Source organism: Rhinolophus hipposideros (assembly GCF_964194185.1).
Source record: "Rhinolophus hipposideros genome assembly, chromosome: 25".
In the NCBI taxonomy this organism is placed as follows: domain Eukaryota; kingdom Metazoa; phylum Chordata; class Mammalia; order Chiroptera; family Rhinolophidae; genus Rhinolophus; species Rhinolophus hipposideros.
Window position 1 is genome coordinate 8386926 of NC_138071.1, and position 14570 is coordinate 8401495.

At 40.4% G+C, this 14570-nt stretch overlaps 1 protein-coding gene across 5 annotated transcripts in view; it reads left to right on the forward strand.

Moving 5' to 3' along the window:
• Window positions 1–4007: 4007 nt before the first annotated feature.
• The window catches only part of PTPRZ1 (protein tyrosine phosphatase receptor type Z1), a 187428-nt gene continuing 176865 nt past the window's right edge, over window positions 4008–14570 (forward strand). For all 5 annotated transcript variants that reach the window (XM_081038791.1, XM_081038792.1, XM_081038793.1 and 2 more), the window contains exon 1: window positions 4008–4413. In XM_081038791.1, coding sequence (XP_080894917.1) covers window positions 4356–4413 — 58 coding nt within the window. In that variant the 5' untranslated portion in view covers window positions 4008–4355. The remainder of the gene's footprint in view (window positions 4414–14570) is intronic.

Genomic DNA, 14570 nt, shown 5'->3' on the forward strand with positions numbered 1-14570 from the left:
TCCCAACCACCAATGACTAGTCCTGACATCACACAATTCCCAGACGCACCAAAGTGAGATTGGCAGATTTAGCAAATAAAAATACAGGACACCCTCTTAAATTTGAACTTCAGATAAATAATGAATTCTTTTTAAATGTAAATATGTCCCAAATATTGCCTGGAAGTGCACTAAAAATTAATTGGTAATAACATTTTTTTCATTACACTAAAATATATATTCCTTAAGTTTATTCATTAAATTTAGTGCATTAGAGTGCACTAAAATTATTTTGTGCTAAAAATTATTCATTGTTAATGTGAAATTCAAATTCAACCAGGCATCCAATATTTTATCCAATAATACTTAGCAAAGACATTTCGTAGTAGCAATGCTTTTATCTCCTTTTAGACCATGAGTTCCTTTATGGTAGTGATGGAGCAATTCATACTTGAATGGTCAGCCCCTAAAGCAATGCATAACACACAATGGCTGTGCAATAGAATGTGTTGAAAGAAAGAATGAGTGTAAAGGATGAATTATAAAGAATTGATAGAGAAGGATTGATGGATGGATGGGTGCAAAATAATTGTTACTGGTTCTGGGAAAGAGTTAAGCTAGAGTTCCAGCGCCACAAGAGTGTCCCCTTTGGCAACTGGTATGAGCAACGCACAACTGTAACTCTCTTTTAACTACAGCTGTGGCTGTGCAGTGGATGGAAACGAACACAACCTTCTTTCTGCAGGTGTGACTTCTGGATACCCAGTGAAACATTGGTTACACTTGAGTTAACCATAGCTCTGGCTGAAAAACCAAGATGAAGGCCCACCAGAAAATCCAAAACTAAATTTAAATATTTAGGAATTAAACAAAGAATTTATGGTGAAAAGCAAAGAAACTCTGTGACTCTCAAATCACCATGGCAGCCTCTGGGTACAGTCCATTCGAATTCCAGACAAGAACCCAAACAAGCAAGATGGTCATTAACCTACCCAACTGTCATATTAATTGTATCCTGTTTTTTTGGTTTTTGAAAAAAAAAATTCTTCCAGGAATATACTGAACTCTGTACATCAATACAAACTTCCAGGACTTAAATGTGAATGATCTGATAGAGCATAATGTAAATAAACTTTAACAGCATGCACACACATAAATAATATTATAGAATATATATCTAGACTATACAGAGGGTGCCAAAAAATGTACACACATTTTAAGAAACAAAAAACTGTATTAAAATTGTAATACTCAATATAAACTGATAACAAAAGATGAATGCAAGTCACATTTGACTTCTGCAATTACAAGAGGTGTTCAAAGTGGTTACCATCAGGGTAACTATAATACAGTGTCTTTGTTTCTTAAAATGTGTGCATTTTTTGGCACCCTTTCTCTATATACATGTCATAAATATATAAAGAATATTACTATAAAATATGTAAATATATGATAGATTTATAAACATGTAAAATATATGGAGAATATATCTATACTTAGCTCTCTATATCCACATATGGCTATACAGGTATGTAGGTATATAAATAGATGATAGACAAATTCAGATTCTGATGTGGTTTTACAGGTTTACAACTTTAAATCACAATGACTAATGTGTATTGATCGGGTAAAACATCTCAGAAATGACCGTGACCCCCATAAAATTGTGAAATACAATATACTTTTGACGTTCCTGCCCTTCTGATGCCTTCTTTTCTCCCACACCTGGGCTGTTGCAATGACCTGTTTTCCAAAGACTGGAAGCACTGGACTCTCCCACTCCATCCTCTTCCCCAGGACCATTGGATCCACACTGGCTGATTCTCCCGGGGTCAGGTTTCCATGGCTATCACTCAGTCACATTGAATTGGTTGTGTCCTGCTTACCATACAGACCTCAATACTAGCAACTTGACCACTCCTTCAAAAGGTGGCCTTTGTGCCTTCCCAGGTGAATGACAGTAATTTTACTGTGGAACTGAATTAGCAGACCAAAGGAAGCACCTGCCCAGTTTATGAGGGTAATTGGTTTCAACAGTACCTTGTGTTTGTGATCTAACTGAAAACAGTGACTACTAGTAAAGTGACCTTTTGACCAAGTAAGAGGGGAGTTGGGTGATTTTTGTTATTGTTGGATTATTCTGGCAGACTTGACAACAGACCTTAAGGAGCACCACACATGCCCCTGAGCAAAGCTAACAAAGTTGAAGTTCTTGGAAATTTCTTTTGTGGTTCCCTCTTGCTTAGTATTTCAGGTATAAGCTCCTCTAAGTAGGAAATCAGTGTTTCCCATAGTCTGACCCCACTTAATCTGCTCAAATTTAATTCACACTGTTTTTACAGCTCATGACTCTGCCTCTTTCATTCTTGTCACCACCCTCTCTGACATTAATTTCTTTCCTGCTAGTCCTGGATTAACTACACATCTCTAGGAAACCAACTCTGCCTATTCCAGTCAACATTAAATACTTTCTCTGACCTCTTAGTACATTTATAGTTTGTATACTCACTACTTGTGGGTCAGCAAAAAGTTTCTTCCTAAGTGAAAACTGAGCAATTAAACATTCCCATTATAATTATTTTCAAACTTGCAGTATTTCTATTTTTGTTCATGGAAAAAATTAGATCAAGGGTCAATTTCTTAACATTTATATGTATTCTTGAATAACCATTCTAGATCAACTTGAAATAACTACATGACTACAGTCAATTCCTGAAGCAATAGCAAATTCTATCACTGGTTTTGCACATTTCACCTGGGTTTAAGAGGCTGCCGCTATTAGTGAGAACAGGTGGTTAACACCCAAAATACATTCAGAATTCAATTTTGTATGCAATAAGCTTTCTTTAAAAATTTAAAGCTAAAATACTATTTTTGAGACCAGAACAGGAGACAGGAGCACACACTGTACAGATAACCTACATCAAATGGTTGCTAAGAATACAAGAGAGAAATCCAGAACTTGATTTTCTGTGCCTTAGAGTGGATTCCTAAAAGGCACCAAATTGGGTCTCATATAAGTAGAAACACGTACCTACTTAAAGGATATATAAATGAGAATCTTTTGGAAAAGTGCATGAATGTTCAAGGCTCACAGCAGTCAGGCTCATGGAGGATAAAACTAGTTACCTTATCTTTTTATTTAGGCTTCAAATTAATTCAGTAAATAGTCAGGGAACTACTATTTCTGCTTTTGCGAGGAATTGGGTTATAGTAATAAACGGGGCATACTTTCTGCCATTAAGTCGCTCAGAGAGACCACCACAGGAACAAGCAGGTCCAGCAGGACGTTTCCTGCTCTGAGGCACAAATCATGTATTATATTTCTTTTGTATATCCTTCAGTCAAGCAATTAAAAAACCTTGCCATGCGACCCATTGCAGAGTTGAAAATTCCTCCAAGTAGCTGTGCACAGCAGGAAAATTTGATTGGAATTCGGGGAAGGGGCAGAGTCTGACTGGTCCCAATCAGAGAGGGAGATCGTTTGCAGCCAACTGCCCTAGAGGAAACAGGGTCTCGAACTCCTTTAGTGATTTGGAAAATAAAAGGAAAGGAAAGGAAAGGGGGAACCCAGCTTACGCAGGCTCCCCCACCACTTTCTGGTGGGATTCACTTAGCATCTGTAGGGAGGACAACAATAAAATGAAAAACATTTCCAGGAGTGAACCCCAAAAGTCAACGTTTAGCAGCGCAGGACAATGAGGGTTTGGCCTCTTCTCTTCCAAAGGGATGACGGAGTCCTAATGAAGGGACCTTTTCTCCGCCAAGATAGTAAACCCCAGAGGGTTCCACTAACTCCAAGGCTGCGAGGCCACTGGCCGGGGGCGGGAGCGGCCAGAGGACCGTCTCTACGAGAATCGCTCCGCTGGGACCCCGCCTCCGCCGCCAGCCGCGCCCCTCGGGCCCCCGCGCGCGACCCCTGCGGGCGGCCGGCTCTCAGCGCGCAGGCTGCGCCCCCCCCGCCCCCGCCCCCGCCCCCCCGCCCCCGCCCCCGCCCACGCCCCCCCCCCGCCTCCACCCCCGCCCCCGCCCCGCGGCGCGCACAGCCGGCCGGGCGCGCACCCGGCACTCGGGCTCCGCGGCGCCCCGAGCGCTCAGACCGCGGCCGCTGCAGCTCGCGGAGGGCGCCAGGTCCGCCCGCCCGCCGACGTGCGCCGCCTCCCGAGACTCCACTTCCCGCGACCACCACCTCGCGTCCTTCTGCCTTTTCTCTCCTCCCCCATCTCTCTCTCTCTCTCCCTCTCGCTCACACACACACACGAGTCTTCTCCCACCAATCTGTACACTGGAGGAGAAAACATTTCCTTCGCGCTCCCGTCATCTGCGCCCCGAGAAGCTAAGGAGCCGCGTGCTGGGGGTCCCCGGACCGTCTGGAAATGCTAATCCTAACGCGCGTCCTCGCGGGCATTCAGCTCCTGTGTGTTTGCCGCCTGGGTGAGTTACGAGACCTCGGTGGGGTTTGCTCTCGGGGATCGTTTGGGACACAGGTGGGGGGATTCAGAGCAGCGGGTACCTGCGGCCGCCGCCCTCTGGCAGGGGGAAAAAGGGCGGTGGACGGGGATCCACGGTGTCGGCGGCGGCAGCGTGGGTGTCTGCCGCGTGGAGGATGCGCCCCCTCCCCACCGCGCACCTCCGCCCGCCACCTGCCTTCTCCGCGCCGGGGACGTGCTCCGGCTGCCCCCGGAGAGCCCCGTGCGCGGCTCTTCTCTGTCCTTCTCTGCAAAGTGTGCGAAGAGCCTGTTCCATACATGTAAGGAAATAAACACAACCGTAGTGCGGAGCTGCGTACTACATCCCGTTTTTGCTGTAAAATTCATGCTATGGATATAATGGGCTTGAATGAAAAACACACGTGTCTGATGCGAAACACACACGCGCGCGCGCGCGCACACTCGCTCCCTCGCTCACAACGCCTGAAAGGGAGTAACAGGAACAAGCGTCAACCTGACTTTTCTGTGTTTTTTTAGCGTTTTAATTTACATTCAAGTCTGGGCAGTTACTTAAAAAGTTTCAAGCAAAATTTGTTTCAAGCAAAATTTCTATCAGCTGCCAAAGTCAGAGGAGCGCTGCAGGTTGCTGTATTTATTCACGGGTTCATCTCCTCTCAGGTTACACATTTAGTACTGAAATTGCATTCGGAAGTAGCCAGTTAGATGGAATGCAGGTTCGAGCGTTCCGGTCATTTTCCAGAATTGTAGGATTGGATTTTTGCATTTTATAAAAGAAACGTCTTTTTTCCTTGAGGAAGATTTGCTCTGACGATGGACTAGAATAGGTTTAGAGCATAAACCTAAGAGCTAGAAAATGTACCTCTGTGTGTGAGTGTACATATCTTACTTTTTTCAGTTAGAAGATCCCAGTTGTTAAATATTAGATTGTTCATAATAAAGTAGCTGTTAACCTACATTTTCGTCCAATAGATGGTGCTGCTCTTGGCATCTTTACAAAGAGAAATCATTTTTATATTCAAACTAATGAGAATTGCATCACAAATATAGTGATAATTGCCAACAGCTCCCCAGATACATAGCCATAATTTAAATTCCAGAAGCTTTATGAAAGTGCTCAGGTGTGATGTGAGACACACGGTGACATTTAAGACTTGCCGGGAAATCTGTCCTGGTTTTCTCTAACATCATACAGTTGATCGAGGAGAGGGGAAGACATTATTTTGAAAGTGTTGTGGTCCTCAAATACGCACCTGTTGAATTTACTTTTCTAGTACGTAGATCTGTCTTAACAAAGCCAGATCCTTTCAGTACTTAGATTCTCATTTAAAGTAAATCTTACTGTAGTATGGAAAGAAATCAGAGAGTACTGCTTTGTATGCCATCCAAACCACATGCCCTGAAATTATTGTGCATTTTTTAAAATTGAGGTATCATATGCATGGCATACAACCTGTCTTGTTAAAGTGTACAATTCAGTTTAGTATATTCACAAAGTTGTGTGACCATCACCAATGCCTATCTAATTACAGAACATTTTAATCACCCCGAAATGAAACTCCATGGACAGTCATTTCTCATTCTCTTGACACCAGCGCTGGCAGTCACCAAGCTACTTTTTCTATAGATTCGCCTATTTGGAGCCTTTCCTATAAATAGAATCATGCAGCATATGGCCTTTGGTGTCTGGCTTCATTCACTTACCATAATATTTTCAAGATCCATCCATGTTATATGGATGATCCTCTCCTGTATTAGTACTCCGTTCCTTTTTGTGGCCGAATGATATTCCATTCCAATAGGCCACATTTTGCAAAGGCTTTTCACAGTAAAGCATTGTTTGTAGCTTGTTTGGCGTTAGAGTTCAGTTTATTGGACATAGTCTTAATGCTTTGATGATGTAAAGTTTAACTGTAAAGAATTAAACTCATTGTTTAGGAGTGTCACAAGTGTACGTGATGATCTTGAAGGTAAGCCCGTATTAGAACTCAAAACGTGTGTGTTTTTCATTTGTTTGTTTGTTTTGAGACTGGCAGGTGCCTGCTTTTCTGTCCCTTCCCATTTCAACAAAGTTGGCCTTTTCCATTGTTGCCTACAGGCTGACCTAGGGGCCTTGGCAACCTCAAATAGGATGGATATCTTGATGTCAGGGTAGCACATTTTGAAAAACTGAGGCACATTATCTAACATGAAAAATTCAGCCTCCACTTTAATTGTCTTCCCCTCATCACCTACTGTAGTGACTGTGCGTGTGGTTATTACTCATCCTCAGTGTCCTTGGAGCCAGCGAGTGGCCCTGCACATGGAGTAGATAGACACTCAGGAGAACTCTGTCCACTGAGGATGACAGCTCCGGCACAGTTTGCATGTTGGGCTGCATTCTAACCTTTTTCTGTAGCATTTTGTGGATTCACTAAGGTGTTCATAGTTAGCAATTAAGAATGTCTTAATAACCTTACCCCTTTCTGTGTCCAAAGTGTCCTGTTGTTTTGGATGAAAATATAGACCAATTGCTTCTTTCCAATAACTCTCCAAAACAGAAAAATTCTCATTCGGTTACTACTAGGACTTAAGAGGAATATTACAGTTTGCTGTTGTTGTTTTTTTGGGGGGAGGGATAACTATATTGTGAGTTCATCTGTTTGGATAATTCTATCAAGATTGGCCTATGGCCTCAACTGTTTTGCTAGAACTAGCTGCATCACAGTTCCCAAGCTATAGTGTGTGTCAGAATCACCAGGAGAACTAGTTAAAACACAGATTGTGGAGTCCACCCTGAAGAGTTTCTGTTTCAGTAGCTCTGGGGTGGGTGGGGACTGCAAATCTCCATGTCTAACAGATTCCCAGGATATGCTGGTTCTCTGTTCAGGTCCACACTTGGACAACTCCTGAGCTAGTTTGACATTTAAATATTAGCAAAGGCTCCAGATTAGTAACAAGTTTTTACTGTGGGCTTGATTTCTGATATCTGACTTACTGTTATGTTTAAAAATCACATGAATCACACAATATTTAATATTATTTAGCTGAAGGAGATTCTTAATCAGAGAGGCAGAAATTAAAGACGACTCCAAGATAATTCCCTAAGTGAATTTGGACCTTCTCTAAAATAATTGATAAGTTTTTTTTCTATTAGGTGGAGAACTAATGTAATGACTGTATGACTCGACGTATTATTTAATCTTGACCCACTGAACAGGTAATGGGAAAAACTGCAGTGGCTTTCCTGTAAGGAGGCTTAACCGTGAGTCATAGAGGAGAGGTAGGTGTTTTAAGAGCTTTTAAGGAATAGTTTCTTTCAGCTAATGAGAATTCAGGACCTTTGAATTAAGTGAGTTATAGCTCTGCAAGGTACACAGGATTCAAAGGTTTAAATATTATCATTAAATATGTCATGAATCGGATTCTGAACTTTTAAGTAAGGTCTTACCGCTTTCAGAGCCACATTGACTACAAATTATACCCAATTCCGCTGCAAGAACTAATTGCTTAATTTATTCCAAGTATGGAATCCGTGAAATCCAGTATGTTGTGACTCAGCTTGGTCTGTTTATCCTCGGAAAACAAATGGTAACCAGGAATAGAAAATGTTCATGCTTCCCCCCCCCAACCCCCCCCCGACAAATAATAACTAGTTTCCTTTTAGAAAATTAATTACCTTTGATTTGCAGAGTAGCAACTTTCTTTATTTCATGTCTCTGTCCTTTTTCTGTAGACTCTGGTTGCTTCTACTCCGGGAAATTTGCCAGGATAAATTATTTCATTGATGAATTCATTTATGCTCTCATGTGTACACTTAGACATTTGGGGACTTGCTTAAAATTTAATGTGGGGAGAATTTTGCTTCTGGCAAAAAATCAGGTTTTTCTGGAAGCATGAAATGTGTTTCCCCCTTCCTTTTACTCTCAAGAGATTTTAGTTATGTCTAAACTGGTAACTTTGTTTGATCACCCATTGTCCAACTGTTCCGACTGTGAATGGAGATGGAATCCCTTCATTCAGGACCAGAGGACCTCAAAGGAAGGGCTTCATTAAGAAGATGAGCTTGTGTTTTATTTTCATTTACCATCTACTCAGTGTTTGCTGGGCCCAGACCCAGTGCTGAACATTCTGTGGACATTTTCTCATTTCATTCTCCCCAAAACCCTTAGAGGTTTATGTTTTCATTTTACACATTTTACAGCAGAGGAAACTGAGGCACAGATAAGTCAACTGACCTGCCTAACGTCACACAGCTTGTCTCAGCCTATATGTTCCTTCTGATTCCCAAGCTAGAGCCTTTTTCTCCTTTCATTCCTAGGAGATCAGTTTGCTATTTGGGATTTACTAGTTTGCTTCATGTGAGATGTGACGCTGCCTTTCATATTCCCAGTTGCTTTCTGCAGATCTCCATTCATGGCTTTCCCAAGTGCTCTCATCTTATTTTTCCTCCCCTTATTAAAAAAACAAGGCATAATTGACCTTTTCTAGTGTACGGTCTTGAAAGTTTTAACAAATGCATGTGGTCATGCAATAACCATGGTGATCCAGATACAGAATATTTCCATGTGTACTACTTTAACAACTTTCATTATGTGTTTCCTAAGTGCCCCACATCTGTTAGACAGTAATAATTAAGCAGTGCATAACGTACAGGGTCCTCACACTCATGATGCCTGCAATCCGCTGATCTGATTCAACCCCTACATTCAAAACCTTCTTTAATCTCACTTTTAAGGCACTGTCTTGTTTTAGAACTACTTGAGAATAAGTCTTTCCCAAATATCTCTCTGTGTTAAGCATCTTAACTTCCAAATATTTCAGAACGTTTTCCACTTTATCATAAAGGTCCATGGTAAACGTCTGAGCCAATTTAAGCAAGACATGCATATGCTTCAATTATACTTTAACTTTTAACGTCTTCTTAAATGTAATCCCTAGTAGCAACTTCAGGTTATAAAAGAAAACCAGTTTTTATCTGTGTTTGTAATTCTTAGAGACATTAAGCATACTGTATTGACATCAACAGAAAACTTAGTTTATCGTAAAAACACTTCTATTTTAGAACTGTGCCATCCAGTACCACAGCCACTAAGCATTTGTGGCTATTTCATTTTAAATTTATTAAAGTAAGTTGGTTCAGTGCCTCAGCCACAGTAGCCACATTTCAAGTGCTCAGTGACTACCTATGGGGCAATGCAGATATAAAACATTTCCTTCACTGCAGAAAGTCTGTTGGACAGCACTACGTCAGAGTCAGAAACCGCTGGTAAAGCATCGCTAGTACTTTTCCATAGCACTGATTGACAGTACTGATTGACAGTACTGATGAGAGGCTGTCAACTAGGAAAGCTTCTAATGTTATTTAAATTGTTTGTAGTGGTGATGTATGTGGGTTGTTACTGGCCTGTGTTGTTCAGCTGTTCAAAACAATTACAGGGACATTGTGGCGGCCGTAGGTGAAGAAAGTTCAGGGGCTTCTCTGTGGCCTTTGTAGACAGGTCAACACCCATCTTCAAAGAGGGGAGATTAGCTGTGAGTTCAGGAGTGAGTGCTCTGTCCCCACAGCACGTTATCCACGTTCACTATAGCATTTCTAGTCTATCTCCCCCACTAGACTAGCTCCTTGAGGGCAAAGACTGTATTTCATTTGTTCTTGGACTCAGCTCCTATAGTAGGTGCTTCAGGAACATTAATGCACTAGGTCATACAGAAAGAGTACTGTGAAGGTTCTAAGGTAGCAGTCGCTTTTTGCTTTTGACATGAGCCAGTTTCATCAGACCTTTCCTTCCTTTGATTCTGATCCAAATCCAGGAGTTAGGTCCGCAGTCACTTTGAGCTGTCCATCGTGAGGGCCACTTCTGGCACCAGCCCTTCATTTCCTCAGCTCCCTAGGAAGGTGCATACTCGTAGGCAACACCTAAATCCAGACACTATCTGTGCCCTAAAAGTAAAGCCCCCGTGATAAGATCCTGCATGCATACTCATAGTTGCAGGAGCAATTGTGAATGAGCATTTACTTCTAGATGAGTTGGCACCAGTGAAGCTGGGATATGTCCCAGGGGCCAGGGCATCAAGTCAGTGCGTGTGTGTGTGTGTGTGTGTGTGTGTACACGCATATTTACCTGTTAGGGAGGACAGGGTAGTGGAGGTAAGAAGTGGTCAGTAATGAAAAATGAAGTGTCTTAAGCCCATGGCAACTTTTTAGTCAAGTCAAAAGCCGTCAGCTTGGATTAACTCCTCGCAAGCCGGCCATAGGAGGTGCTGGAGTCCCAAGGCAGCTCTGGAAACCAGATAAGCGACAGACAGTGCCGTTACGTTTGGAATTGGTCTCTAGTTTTATCATTAATCCCAGAGATGAGGTCCTTCACCTAGCTTAGTTCTGAACATGGCAGATATTCAGCAAATGTTCGAATTGAGTTGAATTCAAATGGAACGGGGGTGGGGTGAGTTAGAAATGCTCACAGGAGTTCAAAACAGAAAAAAGATTTGCTCTTCCATTAGGATCTTTGCTTTATTTTCTTCTCACTCATTCCCTTTCCTTTTTCTTCTGCTTCTTTTTTCTTTATGGCTATTCTTCTTCATCTTCACTTCCTTCAAGCAGGAATTTAAGATTTAAAAACCCTCAATGTTGCTCAGCATCTTGAAGAGTTTGAGAGGGAGGACTTTGATGCCTTTGATACCATTGTTTAAAAATATTTTTACTGTGGTATAATTTGGGGAGCCTTGTAGTTAACATAATTTAAAAGTATGGGTTAACATTTCTTTCTGCCTAAAAATTCTAGTGTGATAAAATGGGCAGGTCTCTCTCTCTCTCTCTCTCTGTCTCTCTGTCTCTCTCTCTCTCTCTCTCTCTCTCTCTCTCTCTCTCTCTCGCTTTTCATATTTGCACACATATATTAAAAGTAAATGAAATTATTCAAGGTCCTCATTAATGTAAACTTTTAGGTCTCATTCAATAAGTGCAAATCAATTCCTGTACACACTGACAAGAGATAAATATTTTACAAGTTTCCTTGGAAAGATAGTCTTTATATATTTGAAAAGAATAATGTATTAATTAGTAGGCTGAAGGATTTTCTGTTAAAATATTCATAGAATGAGTGCAGTTCCTTTTCCACTCTTGCAGAATCATTCTTTCCTTCTTTTTCCGTGCTGTTCCTGCTAGCATTTACTCTTTAATTTTTCTGTTCTTTCACTGGCACTGACTGGACGGCTTATTTCTTGAATCTTAAAGCTCTACCATCTTTACCTCAAGATGGGGCTTGATACTAGACCTCTTATCTGAACTGATTAATTCAGTGGCAAGTTTCATGCTATCCTAAAACAAAGCTAGGGCCACAGAACAGAGGCCTGGGAAAGCTTCCCATCTCTCTCTCCTCTTCTTAAGGTAGGTTCAGTTTCAGAGTAACCCTAGAAGGAGGAGTATGGACTATAGTGATTGACCTCATAGTCTTTACAAGCCAGTGGAACTTCAGGAGGCCAGACAGTCTTGGAGTTAGTCCAAAGATTCAAGTCTGTGGGTAGGTGGGAGGATAACTGAACCAGCCTCTGAGATGGGAGTATTAAGTGCACTTACCAGGGCATAGGCACATAATATCTTTCATTTTGTGGGTGACACATATTCTTGCTTTCCTGTGTCTTATTTTCTTTCTCCATGCATAGTTGGTTAGAATTAGTTATTATTTTCTGTTAGGTGATAGATAGAAAATATAGCTATAGATTTTTTTATTTCAAGCAGTTTATTTGTGTATATATTTTTAAATAACATTTTCATTATTTTTCAGGTCTAGGCTATTTGTTTTTATTATATTTGAAAAGCACTGATAGCTTCATTTTAAAGTTAGTGGAGAACTTTGTCAGGTGGTCCAAATAACTATTTTAATATTCTTATTGGTGAAGACACAAGCACAAATCAATTCAGTGAGTCTTTATTGAGCACCTTTCTTACGATAGATATCTGCCCAATGAGACTATTTCTCTCATGGTTTGCTAAGCCTTTGCAAGAGAGAAAGATCCATATACAAATAGCTTTCATATGTAGCAGAGTTTGCAGAATATGAAAGTGTGAGTTGTATGGGAGTATAAACTAAATTCACCTCTGAGAGGATTTCTAGGAGGAGGTGAGGTTGAATACAGACCCAGCAGTGTGGGTGGGTGAGGCTTCAGGGGTCCCTGATGAGGAAGGAGGCATTAGTGGCAAAAGGGATGGTATACACAGAAGCCTGGAATGGGAATGAGAGTGGGTGTTTGGAGGGAGGAAAATGTTGGGAGGGGATGTCTTAGTGGAAAAGTATCAAATTAGGTATGATTTCCAATGGCTAATTGAAGGGTTTGGAGTTTGGAATTTGTCCAATATATAATGGGAAACTATTGAAGAGTTTTGAGGAGTGAAGTGATTTGAGTAGATCTCTTTATTTTAGGAAGATTACTCAAGTATTAGTGTATGGGCGGATTGGAGAAGACTGAGACTAGGAATCAGGAAACTCAGTTATAAGGCCGTTACATTGCAGCAGTCAAAATGGACATTTGATACATCATTTGGAGGTATATTAATACCATCCTTTTTATATAATGTTTCAATGTTTAAACATTTTAAACATTTTAAATGTACTTGTTTAAATAACAAGTACTCAAATTACCTCATTTGATGTAAATGTAATCAGTATTAATTGCTAGGACTTGGTGCCATTCTCTAGAGAGTGAGTCATTGGTGGTCCTCAAGCGATGGAAGATATAGCAAGGACCTATAGAGTTAGAAAATATCCAGGAAGGAAACATGGAGGCAGCTCTAATACATACAATTCCGCAGAAGTTGATAATTGGAAGGGAAGAAGAGAGAAATAGAAGATGGTGGTTTGAAGACTGATTATTTATTGAATGATGGAACTTTGAATTTATTTCAAGACATAGGAATTGAAGCTAGAGAGTTCCTCTGAACTGATTAACATAGTGCCTTGAGAATAAGAAATGCTGGTGCTTAAAATGATCCATTTTTATCTATTTTAGTAGAAAGTACGTCAGAGCTTAACCAAAAAGAAAAAACTTTCTTTCCCCTGAGGATTGGGAAGATTTGAGTATATTCCTAGTGTCAGGCTAAATTTTATCAAGTCTTAAAAAAAAAACAGAAACAAAGCTATTTAGCTCATTCATCTTAAAAATTCTTATATTTGCCCTTTTTAAAATGAGCATAAGTACTATTGCGATATTTCAGTCAGCTATCTTCCAATTAATAGGCTTTCTTACTATCCTCAATTTCAGCTTGCTTATAGGCTATCACATTCATATTGCATAAACTAGTATCTTTGTAATTGCTTGCAATTTGTGTCTTACATAAAAACAGCGCAATGGAAAATAGTCCGTACAATAGGCTTTCCAGAATTTCCTTCAAATTGTTTTTAGCAATTTTTTTCTTTTAATTCGTGAAAAATTCGATAGGGTTTTATCTTCTGTATATCCTGTAAGGTACATTATGGATGCATGAAGTGGTAAATGATTGAATCATTGAGTTCAGGAAAGGGATCACGTGGCGACTTACATGTGAAGGATGGACACGTAAGTGCATTTTTCCCTGTGTAATGAACAAATATAGCCATGTTGTACTGTATGAGTTGGGTGCAAGACTTGTATTTAAGAAGTAAGGCTGAATGGCTTCTTCATGAGTAATATTGGCTTATGGTAAAGTTGCCTTTGATAGCTTTTGGAGTGGGGAAATTACATGAAATATGCATACATATAATATATGTATGTAAGTATTTTATATATAAAAATATCTATATGTATATATGCATATATAATATACATATATGTGCATCTATATACAGTAAATAAATAGGGATATATAGTATATCTGTCTTTCTGCTTTTCAAAACTGATATTGCCTTATTTTGACTGTTAAAAGATGATATTCTTTGGGAACATTAAGTTTTATGGGAAGAATTATCCTGGATATTTTGAGGCTGACTTTTTCCTGCCTCTAGTACAAAGAAAGGAGAGGAAGGTCTGCTGCTTTTTGTGACCTGAATGCTGCGCTGTCCTTCTCCAAAGGGGTTGAGTCCACCTGAGATCAATAAAACCCATTTCATCAGATCTTCATTGAATAACTACTGTTTGCTCGACACGGTGCTGGATTTGAATCATTTTTCTCTTTGAGGAGTTCATCTT